Consider the following 14,701-nt stretch of genomic DNA (forward strand, 5'->3'; position numbering starts at 1 on the left):
ACCCAACATTACATAGAAACCAGCACGCAAGCACCAGCTTTTTCAAGCCTTACATGAAGCACAAGGACTGCAAGGAAACTTTAGACATAAAAAACATTAAATCTCAGCGTTGCAGGGACCCTGCGTTGCCAGGAGATTATCAAGTTTTAACATACAAAAATCCTCTGGCTGGATGAAAGGACAGATGTGCCTCAAGAGAGAGAGAGACAGAGAGAGCATCGTTTGCTATGTAGCCTGTAAAAAGTGAGTCAGTATGAGCGTGTGAGGCTGAACATGTGTGTGCCACCACTGTCGCAAAGGCTGCTGTTTCCTGATTGGCTGCTGCCCGCACATACTCATGCACCCTGCTGGCAGTGAGATATATGGACGAGAGGACGAGAGACTCGGGGTTAGAGTGAACGTGGAGAGACCAGAATAACATCAGGGGCGACAGAAAGAGTTAAAGAAGCAGAAAGATCATTTATCATTTCAGAGGAGTCTTATCAACCTCAGCACCCCAACAGCAGGAAGAGCAGGTAAGAATCAGCCCGTCTTCAATTTTCTTCAAGTTTTCTGAAAGCCTGATCGCATGCTGACAACATGAACTAACAGGTGCTGAAATTATTCTTTGCTGGGACCAGGGATTTATTTTCAGTAAGAACTCCATCCCAAGTGTCGTGAAGCTGAAAAGTCCCGTAAGTGTGAGAGAAAAAGTAGCATTTGAATATTATTTTATGTTGTAGGTCTGTGTTTAATTGATAACTGAAGCTGATGGAAGAAGAATAAAATAAACAAAGATAAACATAAAATATATACAGAATTAAAAGCACAGACCGTGCAGCTGTGGAGCAGAGGAAAGTTACAAAGAGCTGAAGTGAAACTGAGTGTAAAACACAAAAATGTGTTTTACACTCAGGAGCCACTGTTGTAGTTTTCATACAGTATTTTTAATCTTTATTATATTATGTATTAGTGGATTTTTAAACACTAGGGATCTCTATTCTACGTCTCTGTTAGCACATGAATGAATAACTGATCAACAATCGATTTACTTTACAGAAACCTGGTTACAGCAGGATGATTATGTTTAAATGAATCAACACCCCCGAGTTATATAAATGTCAGAATCCTCGAACCCTCGCAGGACAGAAGGGGCGGTGTGGCAGCTCCAAGTTATTAATCAAGACCCAGACAGTCTGAATTCATTTCCACCCAGCTGGAAATATCAAAAAACTTTTTTGTTTTGTTGTTGATGTCTATCGTCCACCTGGGCCTCAGTCAGAGTTGTGTGATTTTAACATTCATGTAGATGCTAAAAATGACAGCCTCAACATTTAATCTGTTATTAACAGATTTAATTACTCTAGATCTTGTTCTAAATATGGCGTAGAAGCTGAACATTTAACAGTGTTTCCTGAAAACACTTGTTTCTCTGATCATTTACTAATAGCATTTATTTACAGAAATGCAGTGGGCAATAGATTTCATCACAGTAGACGTCTTTCTGAAAGTACTGTTACGAAATTTACAGATATAATTTGTGCCAATACAGTGCAGAACAGCTACCTGAATGCTGTTATCAGTTATCACAGCCACAGAAACAGGAATTCAAACACCAACATGCAGACATGGAAGCAGAGAAACTACGGACAAAAGTGTCGGCCTGCCTCAGCAATGCAAAGCCCCCAGCATCCAACATCAGCATGGTGGAGAGGAAGGCACTCACATCACTTAACAATGACAACAACATTATCATCTTTCCAGCAGACAAGGGTCGGTGCACAGTTTTGCTAAACCAGAAAGGCTTTCGTTGGAAAATTTTGTCACTGCTTAGTGACAGAAATACTTATGAGCCCCTGAAACGAGACCCAGGAAGTGGCTACAGGAAGAGGGTGACAGACTGTCTGAAGCAGTTAGAACAAGACAAGGCTATCGACCGGACCTCAGACCACAGGCTGTACCCAGGAGAGTCTACACCAAGTCTGTGTGGTTTACCGAAGCTACAGAAACAGGGTTTAAGACCGATTGTCTGCATGATCAACTCGGTCACCCTATAACAAGAACACGTTGGATTTTGTTGAGAAAGTGAGAGATGTCATGATGGAGGCAGATGAAACCATGATGGAGGCAGGTGAAACCATGATGGAGGCAGATGAAACATGATGGAGGCAGATGAAACCATGATGGAGGCAGATGAAACCATGATGGAGGCAGGTGAAACCATGATGGAGGCAGGTGAAACCATGATGGAGGCAGGTGAAACCATGATGGAGACAGATGAAACCATGATGGAGGCAGGTGAAACCATGATGGAGGCAGGTGAAACCATGATGGAGGCAGATGAAACATGATGGAGGCAGGTGAAACCATGATGGAGGCAGATGAAACCATGATGGAGGCAGGTGAAACCATGATGGAGGCAGATGAAACCATGATGGAGGCAGATGAAACCATGATGGAGGCAGGTGAAACCATGATGGAGGCAGATGAAACCATGATGGAGGCAGGTGAAACCATGATGGAGGCAGGTGAAACCATGATGGAGGCAGATGAAACCATGATGGAGGCAGGTGAAACCATGATGGAGGCAGGTGAAACCATGATGGAGGCAGATGAAACCATGATGGAGGCAGGTGAAACCATGATGGAGGCAGGTGAAACCATGATGGAGACAGATGAAACCATGATGGAGGCAGGTGAAACCATGATGGAGGCAGATGAAACCATGATGGAGGCAGATGAAACCATGATGGAGGCAGATGAAACCATGATGGAGGCAGGTGAAACCATGATGGAGGCAGATGAAACCATGATGGAGGCAGGTGAAACCATGATGGAGGCAGGTGAAACCATGATGGAGGCAGATGAAACCATGATGGAGGCAGGTGAAACCATGATGGAGACAGGTGAAACCATGATGGAGACAGATGAAACCATGATGGAGGCAGGTGAAACCATGATGGAGGCAGATGAAACCATGATGGAGGCAGATGAAACCATGATGGAGGCAGGTGAAACCATGATGGAGGCAGGTGAAACCATGATGGAGGCAGATGAAACCATGATGGAGGCAGATGATGGTCTTGTACAATGTTACATCTGTCTTCACCATCCCCACTGACACAGCGGCCAGAGAAGCAGAAGAACATCACATCAAGAAGGCCCTGAGTAAATGTGGTTATCCCAGCTGGACTTTTGTCAACAAGAAAGCTCCATCCAATCCAGGAGAGAAGGACAACCGCTGCCCAAGAGAAAACCTGTAGTGATCCTGTACGTGTCAGGAGTATCGGAGCAGCTGAGATGCATTTTTTCTAAACACCGGGTCTCTGTTTCTTTTAAACCCCAAAACACGCTGCGCCAAAACTGGTCCACCCAAGGATCGGGTCCCCGACACAAACAGAGTAACATAGCGTAAGCTGTTAAGTGCAGGAGGATTGCCAGGATTTATACATCGGGGAAACCAAACAACCTCTGGCTACAACACAGAAGAGCCACCTCGTCAGGCCAGGACTCTGCAGTCTTTACACCTACAGGCCAGTGGACACTCTTTCAATGATGAGGATGTAACATCCTGGACAGGGAGGAACGCTGGTTTGAGGGCGGAGTCAAGGAGGCCATTTACGTGAAAAGGGAAAGACCATCTCTAAATCGAGGAGGGGCCTAAGGGTACATCTGTCACCATCTTACAATGCTGTGATTGCAGCCATTCCCCAACTCTCTGTGAATGGTACTCATGGTTATTGATCAGAGGTCTTTGATCAGTGGTCATGACATTGACATTTGACATGACATTTGCATATTAATAATCAATGAACTGACCTCCCAGCCCATTGTTCCTTCAGTGGTTTCAGTCATTGTACAAATGTCCTGTTTATAAGGTTGAAACCTGCAGCTGAGACTGAAGATGTCACCTGATGATGATGAAACGTTCCTCCCACTGAAAACTTCTCTGTTATAGATTTTTCTGAATTAAGTTCAATAATTAGAATAATGGTAAGTCACTGAAACTTTCCCAACACTAAATTTCAGCGTTCCTCTTCAATCCTTCTGACCACATGGTGGCCTTCATTTATCAGAGTAGGAACAGACCATATTTGCACAAGTGGATAGAGCTGCTGGGGGACACCCACAATCTCATGATTTAGGACTGCACTGACATCAGATTGACATTCATGAGATAAGGTCACAATCTTTCAGTGGGAGTGTGAGTGGGAATAGGTGAGACCTGCTGACCCTCAGTGGTACTGCGTTTTAGGCACTTCTGTATTGGTAGATGAACCATTACAGACATCAAAAGTTGTATTTTTAGCTTCATTTTTTGTCCATTTTTAGCTCAAGTAATGTTTCATTACTATTAATAATTTATATATCATACAACTTACACATGAATGCAACATGCAAATAGAAGCCTTGAAGCGAGATACAGCCCACTGTGTGATACCAAAACAGTTATAAATTAAAAAGAAATGGGCGTTTCCCACAGATTAAATAGGAAACAATATTGAGATTCTGGTGAAGGATATAGCTGATCCTCCCTTGGCTCATCCTCCTCACTGGGAAGGATGCCAATTAGACTACGTCCAGTTAATGTCACCATCTGCTGTAGCCTGTAGAGATACTTCGACATAAAAATCACTTCCAAATCTGCCTTCATCAAAATCTTTTCTTCCAATAAGGGATTAAAAGCAGATTAGTGCCAGATTAAACCCAGAATTCATTACATTGAAAATCTACTCCAGTTGCAGTTTAACAATAATTTTGTATCTGAAGGTTAAATCTCAGTTTTGCTCCCCGTCATGGCAGCAAAGCGACCTTTCCTCTCTTTCTCACCCCTAGTTTCCCTCTCTTCCCCTTCAGTCTGTATTGTCCTCTTTCAGCTGTGCTCTTTATCCAAGGTCACCCAGTTACTGTGGTCTGTTTAGATGTGATCTGCTGGACTGAGGGCAGGAGCAAGTTCAAACATCATTCGTCACTAAGTAAATAACATAAGAACAACCCCAGGTTTCTCTTCAGCTCTGTAGCCAGGCTGACAAACAGTCAGAGCTCTGTTGAGAAACCTTCCCTTTAACGTTAACTAGTGATGACTTCATGAACTTCTTCACTAATAAAATTTAACAATTGGAGAAAAAAACATATTCATAACATCCCACAGATCTATATTATTACGTATGGCTACTTTCAATATTTCAATAGATCATAATTTAGACTCTTTTTCTCCAATTGATCTTTCTGAGTTAACTTCAATCATTACTTCCTCCAAACCATCAACGTGTCTTTTAGACCCCATTCCTACAAAGCTGCTCAAAGAAGTCCTGCCATTAATTAATTCTTCGATCTTATATATGATCAACCTATCTCTAATAATCAGCTATGTACCACAGGCCTTCAAGGTGGCTGCAGTTAAACCTTTACTCAAAAAGCATCTCTAGACCCAGCAGTCTTAGCTAATTATAGGCCAATCTCCAACCTTCCTTTATATCAAACATCCTTAAAAGAGTAGTTGTCAAACAGCTAACAGATCATCTGCAGAGGAATGGTTTATTTGAAGAGTTTCAGTCAGGTTTCAGAGTTCATCACAGCACAGAAACAGCTTTAGTGAAGGTTACAAATGATCTTCTTATGGCCTCTGACAGTGGACTCATCTCTGTGCTTGTCCTGCTAGACCTCAGTGCAGCATTCGATACTGTTGACCATAATATCCTATTAGAGCGATTAGAACATGCTGTGGGTATTACAGGTACTGCGCTGCAGTGGTTTGTATCATATCTATCTAATAGACTCCAGTTTGTGCATGTAAATGGAGAGTCCTCTTCACACACTGAGGTTAATTATGGAGTTCCACAGGGTTCAGTGCTAGGACCAATTCTGTTTACATTATACATGCTTCCCCTAGGCAGCATCATTAGAAGACATAGCATACATTTTCACTGCTATGCAGATGACACCCAGCTCTATCTGTCCATGAAGCCAGATAACACACACCAATGAGTTAAACTGCAGGAATGTCTTAAAGACATAAAGACTTGGATGGCCACTAACTTTCTGCTTCTTAACTCAGATCAAACTGAGGTTATTGTACTCGGCGCTGAAAAGCTTAGAAATATGGTATCTAACCAGATTCTTCCTCTGGATGGCATTACCTTGGCCTCCAGTAACACTGTGAGGAACCTTGGAGTCATTTTTGACCAGGATATGTCCTTCAACGCACATATTAAACAAATATGTAAGACTGCGTTCTTCCATTTGTGCAACATCTCTAAAGTTAGAAATATCCTGTCTCAGAGTGACGCTGAAAAACTAGTTCATGCATTTATTACTTCCAGGCTGGACTACTGCAATTCATTATTATCAGGATGTCCAAAAAACTCCCTGAAAAGCCTCCAGCTAATCCAAAATGCTGCAGCAAGAGTCCTGACAGGGACTAGAAAGAGAGAGCATATTTCTCCTGTTTTGGCTTCCTGTTAAATCCAGAATTCAAAATCCTGCTCCTCACATACAAGGTCTTAAATAATCAGGCCCCATCTTAACTTCAAGATGTCATAGCGAGCGAGCAAGTAATTTATTTATATAGCACTTTTAGAATATGTCCCAGCTGAACACTCGACATGCCAGAAATGATACATTAAATAAGTTTAAAAGTAAAGTAAAAATAAAATAAAATAAAGATAAATTAAAGATAATTAAAATGCCATTTAAAATAATAAAATTAGCACAAAAAGCAAAAACAATAATAAAATAGTATAAAATGATAATTAGATTACAACAATAAAATCAGGGTCAGACTGTGTCATATGCCAAGGAGTAAAAATGTGTTTTAAGACGTGTTTTAAAAGTGGACAGTGAGGGGGCCTCTCTAATGTGCTGGGGAAGATTGTTCCACAGATTAGGAGCAGCAATAGAGAAGGCCCCGCCCCCTCTGAGCTTCCTCTTGGACCTGGGGACCTCCAGGTTCAAACGCCTTAAATGATAAAAACTGGACTTGACAGTAGCCCTAATTTGAGTGTCCAATTTAAAATCACTGTCCATCTTAAAACCCAGGTTAGAAACAACAGGTTTAAAATACTCTGCCAGGGGTCGCAAGCAGTGTTGGTCACGTTACTTGAAAAAAGTAATCAGTAACTAATTACTGATTACTTCCCCAAAAAAGTAATCCCGTTGCTTTACTGATTACTTATTTTCAAAAGTAATTAATTACCTAGTTACTTAGTTACTTTTTAAAACATGATTTATCCCCTAAACCTGAATAGGTGATAAAGTGATAGATCTTTCAGCCCAATTCTACTTTTTCTTCATAATCCATCATACAAAATGTACCTCTTCCATCTGCGTTCAGCTCTACGACACTCCCTCCTCACAGCCCGAGTGGCGTCGTTAAACCAAGGGTTAGTTTTAACCTTGGGCTGCCTGGTTATTAATGGTGCCACAGAGTCCAGAATGGTTAGGCAAGGAGATTGAAACCAGGAGCTGAGGTCCTCTGTGTCCAAGGGAGTGAGATCAGCAGAGACAGCTGGCTAAAAGCAGAGGAGAACTGGGCAGCAGTGGAAGAACAGGAGCGCTGGTTTGAACTGTAGTGCATGAAAACATAGCATCAAATAATACAGCCATATGGTCAGAGAAAGCAGTGTCAGTCACTTCCACGTTAGACACAGGTAGACTGTGCGACAGGTCCAGTGTGTGTCCGTGTTCATGATCAGGACGGGCTGGACCAGATTAAAAGAGTCAACTTAAAAACTCCTTCACCAGAGGTTTGTCAGGGCAGCAGACATGGATATTAAAATCTCCCACAATAATGATCGTAGTTGGGCAGAATCCCAGCTAGAAATTCTGAAAAGTCATTTATGAAATTCTTATTGTATTTAGGGGGGCGATAAATAACAGCAAAGAGCACAGAGTTAGAGCGATTAACTTCAAAACACGTGAGCTCAAAGCTGGAAGACGAGGGCTGTAAAACACACTATTTACAATTAAAATCCTCTTAAAAACAACCTCCTCCTCTCCCTGATGTCCTTGGTGTGTTAAAATAGGAACAACCCGCTGGTAAAAGTTTGGATAAAATACTGGACTCACCAGAGTTAAGCCAAGTCTCAGTGACACACATGAAGTCCAGGTTCCAGGAGGTGAATGACTCCTTCAGAATAAAAGATTTGTTCAGCAGCGATCTGGCGTTTACCAGCCCGGGGATGAGGTATGTACCATATGACCCCAACAGAGCACTTCAGTCGGAGAATGCTCTCTTCCCTGTGCTTCCTATGATATTTAAAAGTAGTATGTGAGGCAGAGCCTTTGCTTTCAGGCACCTCTTCCGTGGAAAATAAGAGTGTGAATATCGATATAAGAGTGTTAAAAATGTTCCTGCTGTGGGATTTTATTTTAGCTGTTACTTCTGATGGAATTGCAACATTGGACAGTAAACTGCAACATCTATTTCAATTTGTTTTTTTTTCTTTATTTTATTATTTTACTATAATTGTTAGTGTCACAATATATTTCTATAGCACAATTAAAAGCAACAAAGTTGACCAAAGTAATTTAGTTAGTTAATGAACAAGAGAAAGACATAGGAGAATAAATACAATAAAATAAATCATGAGAAGAAGCAAATGCGATGTTGTGACATCACATCAAAAAAGTTACAGTATTACATTAATTTATTCAAACATTATCTAACAACATTTAAACTACTTATTAAACATTTATCAACCTCTATCACAAAACCAGTAAATAAAAGACGGCCACAGCCAGCGTGACCTCACCCAAAGGTGTCCTGATAGGAAGCCTAGCGCTGAGCGTTTATGCCAGCACCACTTTGGTGTTTGGAACTGGATGTGACAAATGAGGAGAGGATTGGTTGTAACCCATGCTTACTGGCTAACACCTTGTGATTAACAACATGGAGCCAATGGGAGAGTCAGATTTAGCAGTAAGCACCTCTGTATACTGCATAATGCAGTATACAGAGGTGCTTACTGCCAACTGACAAAAGTAACTCACAGTCCAGAAATCCCTAATTTCCCTTGGGATTAATAAAATATTCTGATTCTAAAAAAGAGAAAACATCCAAAAGCCTTAAGGAATAACTGAAGAAAGCAATTCCTGGGGGAACTAGGGAGAGCACAGCTATGTGGGACAACTCAACAAAGGACAAATGGAAATTGAGAAAATTTATGCATAATCCAATCCAATTTTATTTATAAAGCACTTTAAAATACCCAGCACAGGAACAAAGTGCTGTACAGAAAATGAGTTAAAACAATAGAATAACAGAAAACAGCAAAATAAATAAATAAAAAACATAAAACAAAATTAAAATGGCCCTATATTAAAACCAAAACAAGATAAAACAGCATCGAATCACCTAAAAACAACTAAAATAAAAATAAAAACCAACATCTCACGTGGTGTCAAAGGTCAGGGTAAAGAGGGGGGTTTTCAAGAGTGACTTAAAAGCAGATAAAGAACTGGCCTGTCTGATCTCTGAAGGAAGCTCGTTCCACAGTTTGAGCTGCTACAGCAAAAGCACGATCACGAAGTTTACGCCCAGTCCTGGGTACATGCAGGAGCATTGATCAGCTCACCTGAGAGAGCGGGTGGGTGTATGAGGCTGTAGCAGCTCAGAGAGATGATTTGGGGCGAGGCCATGGAGAGCTTTAGAAGTAAATAAAATAATTTTAAAATGAATCCTAAAAGAAATGTGCAGCCAGTGAAGTGAAGCTAAAACAGGGGAAATGTGCTCGAACTTTCTAGTGCCAGTTAAAAAACGAGCTGCGGCACTTTGCACCCTCGGGAGATGACTAATATGTGATGCGCTGACCCCAATATAAAGTGCATTACAGTAATCCAGATAATGATGGGAGGGGGAACAGTTGGGAAACACAGCGGCAGACACCAGACCAAATGAAATGAGGAAGTACACGTCAGCACATGACACAGAAAGAAATGCTTACCAAAGTAAAATGCGAGAGACGGCAGAACAAGGTAAATAATGAATGACTTCACAGGAAAACAGAGATGGAAAAACAAGGGAAGCAATACACAGGGAATAAAATACAACCAACCGAACAGAACCAGATGAGAAACCAAAAACTGAAAATGTAAATAAATATGGAAAAAACAAACAGGAAACTCTGCACTCTTGCACACTCTGCAAGAGTCTGGGTCCAAGACCCAATTTAATTCAATTCACTTTTATTTACACAGCACCAAATCACAACAACAGTCGCCTCAAGGCGCTTTATATTGTAAGGTCGACCCTACAATAATACATACAGAGAAAACCCAACAATCATATGACCCCCTATGAGCAGCACTTTGGCGACAGTGGGAAGGAAAAACTCCCTTTTAACAGGAAGAAACCTCCAGCAGAACCAGGCTCAGGGAGGGGCGGGGCCATCTGCTGTGATTGGTTGGGGTGAGAGAAGGAAGACAGGATAAAGACATGCTGTGGAAGAGAGACAGAGATTAATAACAGATATGATTCAGTGCAGAGAGGTCTGTTAACACATAGACTCAGGGACCATGACAGAGAGGAGCCTAGTTTATCTTGCTTTCTAACTCTAATGACCATAAATGTACAAATTAAAGTTGTTTTTGCATGACCTGAAACTACCTGTCAAGTCCTCAAAGGCATAAGGAAAGTGTTTAATGACGTCACAGACCTGAATATAATATGTGGCAGTATTTATAGTTATAATGTAATTACCTACATAAAATTAAATACATTAAGTAATTAGATAAAATCCATTAAAAACAGTAAATTATGAATTCGCAGTCTAACACTTAACAGTTAACACAAACAAAGATATGTTCGTGATGCTAGCAGTAGATGTGAACTGTACATCCCCACAGGCCTAGCCTACTTGCTAAGATAGCTATCTTTTACAGTGTTGAAGCCTGGGGGGCGTGAACGGCGGATGCAGCGGGCGCAGGTGGGGAGGGGGGGTCGGAACCAGGCGTACAGTAAAAAGAGAGAGAGATGTGCACGAGTCTGCCAATAAAAATCGATCTCTTCTGCTCTGATTCACACACTAGCTCAGGTCGATATAGCCTGCCTCTCTCCCCCCCGCTGCTCTCGTCTCTCTATCTCTCTCCATACACGTACGCTCGCGGCAGCCGCCAGCTTGTATGCGTCCCTCCTCGCGCCAGAGAGTGGCCGCCTGGCTGCTCGCGCTGCCGTTGGGGAGCGGTGGAGAGGAATGCGCGCGCCGCGGCCGACTGGAGATGATCTCGTTTTGGCTGCTGTGCTGGAAGCTGTTGGTAGGTAAATAAACCAATCAACAACATTGAATAATAAAGCCGAACAGCGTCTTCCTCGCGGGTTTGCAGCTGTGTGGATGCACACCGTGTAGCCTGTGAACGAGGTGTATGCGCGAGGCTCTGGCTCAGCTTGGCTTCTGTATGCGCGCTTATCTGTCACGATTTTGGTGCTTTGCCCAAGTTTAGAATATTGTCTTATATAACACTTCTGGCACAGCACTCATCTGACAGAACGCAGTAGAACCAGGAGGATAATTGTATTTTTCATTAGAATACAAAGAGCAGAACAGGAGAAAATGGAACGCTAGAACCGAGTGCAACAGCATCATGGCTCCATTTATAACTCATCTTTGGTAAAACACATGATGCCTAAAGCTGCTGTGTAATCCTCTCAAAGCATAGACACACACACACACACACACACACAGAGGTGTCTGATTAAGTAATCGTCATAATGCTGTCTCCAGCTGCTGATGTGGGGGCAGAGACTGCAAGGGAATTCACTATACTGGGAATATAACTCCATGTCGTGGATTTAATATATTTTAAACCTAAAGTTCAGCTGACAAAGGTCAGTGAGGTCTACCAATAATCCAAAAGTCTGCTGGTTCAAATCTAGACAGGCAGTGGCCAGGGGCATGGATTACAGCAGAGCGCCACTACACCACTAATGACCGTCCAGGCTGTCCTCAGAAACTGAAGAAGAAACAATGTTATTTTGAATGTGCGCAGGAGCACATGTACTGACTACGTTTCTATGCTACGATCAGGACATGCTCAATAAATATGGCTTCAGTACTGTATTAGAAATAGGGGTGGGCGATAGAAACGATATACGATAGAAACGATATAAATTTGGCCAACGATGGAGATTTTGACTATACTGCTCTATCGCAATAGCGCATGTTGATGACGTCATCAAGCGGCGCCTGTTTTGGTCGAAAGCATCACAGCGGCTAAAACCCTTATCATCTGCAAATTATGGCGGGCGACAGTCACAGCAAAGAGATGAAGCACTGTTGAAATATGGGGAAAGCCAAAAACTGCGCTTCCTCCACTTCCGTAACATTGATTCATTAATGTTGAATTCTCTCACAGCTGCTCTGTTCCCATGTTGTTGCAGTATATTAATGACTAACCTCGTATTGTGGATGAATGATCTCAGTTGTTCTCCTGACTGAAGTTTGGCCCGTGTACAGCATCCTGCTATGTGATTGCATTTGTCCCTGACCACCAGAATCCCTCACGTTAACTTTTATCGAGTGGAGAAAAAGTTGGCTTCATCCTCCAGCTTCACTGTGCTAATGTTATGCTAACATAGCTGTGTCGCTAGCAATCACGTAGCACAACATTATATACCAGGTAGTCCAACTTCAGTAACCCTGCAAACGTCACTGCTGTTTAGTTTCTGTCTTCATTTATGTTGGAAGTGGTAGCAGAGCTGTACGTTTTAATTAGTTTCAGAAATCTCTGTCAGAACATGCTATGAAATGTTTAGGTGGAAACTAGCGAGCTAACTTCCTGTTAACTTCTAACTCAGTTAAATTTAATAACTTCTGTTTTCATGGATGTTAAACTTAATTGTTACACTCGATAAAGCAGCAACGCTGATGATTTTATTAAAGATGAAAGAATTTAGACCGTTTTTAACTCTCAGTGTTCGTTTGACTTTGGGACCTGAAGTTGACGGAGTTTAGGACCCAGATTACTCCGTGAAGCTCCTCACTACAGCAGCCGTAATGCTCTGACAATCCATCAAGCAGTGCAGCTTATCAAAGTTATACTAAAACATTTTTAACAGATTTCTGCCAAAATCGGTTCGAGGTCAGTAAGCACAACCAGAATTCATACATAAGGCACACTCTCGATTTTTGAGAAAATTAAAGGATTTTAAGTGTGGAAAATACGTTATACAGAAGAAAAGAATATATCGCGATATATATCGTTACCGCACATGCTTCAAATTATATCGTGATATGAATTTTAGGCCATATCGCCCAGCCCTAATTAGAAACTATATTCATTTGACAGATTAAAGAAATCATTTTCAGTATCAGGAGGATCTGATGTTTTCATAAACCGTCACATCCTGCTGCTCAAGCTTCTGTGAGAGGCAAGCAGATGTTGACAGCTGCTAACCAACAGTTGTTGCACACATGAAGTCTGAGCTACTGTGAAAGGTTATTCCCTGTATATACTTTGTACAGCAAAACTCTGGACTGCCCTGCAGAAGGCTTCATTTGCAATAATCCAGGGTCTTCAGCCCACGCAGTCATATTGCAGTATTGTTGATTGTTATATTTTCTGCATAGTCTGCTATTTATTAGAGTTTCTGTTTATCAGGTTTTCCATGATATTATGTCCGATTACATACGTGTGTACGTACTTAAACCCTTAGTTTTCCTCAGTTCTTTGTTGTGTTGTTGTTGTGTTGTTTGTCAGCCTGCGTGTTCCAGTTTGGATCATTTTACTCTGCTTTATCTCAGCTCTCTGGAATCGCTGCCTCATATAAATAAATGTTTTCGTTTATGTAAATGTGCTTTGGAGTCTGCATCTTGGGTCCTGAATTCTCCATAACCATGACATTATTGTGTTTTGGTGTGCTGGTCAAAGTTCATGAGTATTGTGTCTCATGGCTAAGAGCACACCTGTAACAGAGCTGTAAAAAGGCTATAGTCACATTTATATATATCACATATATATCACAGAGTTTTGCAGATCAGACTGATGACCTTGCAGGCCAGACATGACCTCTGAAAAACAAACCCATGAATATTGATTCAAACTGGCAGATGTTGTATCAGTCAGCGAGTTAAAGCAGGGTCACTGCAAAATTAATAATAGTTTCAGCGAGAAACAGGACGGACATATTTGATTTCCGTCATGTATGGATCCAACTTTGCTCAGCAGTATGTTGGTGTGTGTGAGGGAGCAAGAATGAGGGTGACTGTTGATTTCCATATTTACATAACTGCACGTCATGAAATAAGCACCAGGGCAGGACAGATGATTATGTCACAGGGCTAACACGATTCAGCTCAGTTCAATTTTATTTATACAACCCCAAATCACAACAACAGTCGCCTCAACGCAATAGTGTGCAAATGGAAGAAAGCAGTCTTACATATTTGTTTAATATGTGCGTTGAAGGACATGTCCTGGTCAAAAATGGCTCCAAGGTTCCTCACAGTGTTACTGGAGGCCAAGGTAATGCCATCCAGAGTAAGAATCTGCTTAGATACCATATTTCTAAGCTTTTCAGCGCCGAGTACAATAACCTCAGTTTGATCTGAATTAAGAAGCAGAAAGTTAGTGGTCATCCAAGTCTTTATGTCTTTAAGACATTCCTGCAGTTTAACTCATTGGTGTGTGTTATCTGGCTTCATGGACAGATAGAGCTGGGTGTCATCTGCATAGCAGTGTAAATGTATGCTATGTCTTCTAATGATGCTGCCTAGGGGAAGCATGT

General features: G+C 41.7%; 1 protein-coding gene across 5 annotated transcripts in view; it reads left to right on the plus strand.

Annotated features, from left to right (window-relative positions):
• Positions 1-243: 243 nt before the first annotated feature.
• The window catches only part of LOC102778781 (uncharacterized), a 38,011-nt gene continuing 23,553 nt past the window's right edge, over positions 244-14,701 (plus strand). For 2 of the 5 annotated variants that reach the window (XM_087850544.1, XM_006808726.3), the window contains exon 1: positions 10,920-11,232. In XM_087850544.1, coding sequence (XP_087706670.1) covers positions 11,101-11,232 — 132 coding nt within the window. In that variant the 5' untranslated portion in view covers positions 10,920-11,100. Of the gene's footprint in view, positions 516-10,918; positions 11,237-14,701 lie in introns of those variants that run through there. The other 3 variants (XM_006808727.2, XM_035915812.2, XM_006808728.2) reach the window with 3 other exon arrangements.

The sequence above is a fragment of the Neolamprologus brichardi genome, chromosome 14 (genome assembly GCF_056152115.1).
Source record: "Neolamprologus brichardi isolate AB-2024 chromosome 14, ASM5615211v1, whole genome shotgun sequence".
Taxonomy (NCBI): domain Eukaryota; kingdom Metazoa; phylum Chordata; class Actinopteri; order Cichliformes; family Cichlidae; genus Neolamprologus; species Neolamprologus brichardi.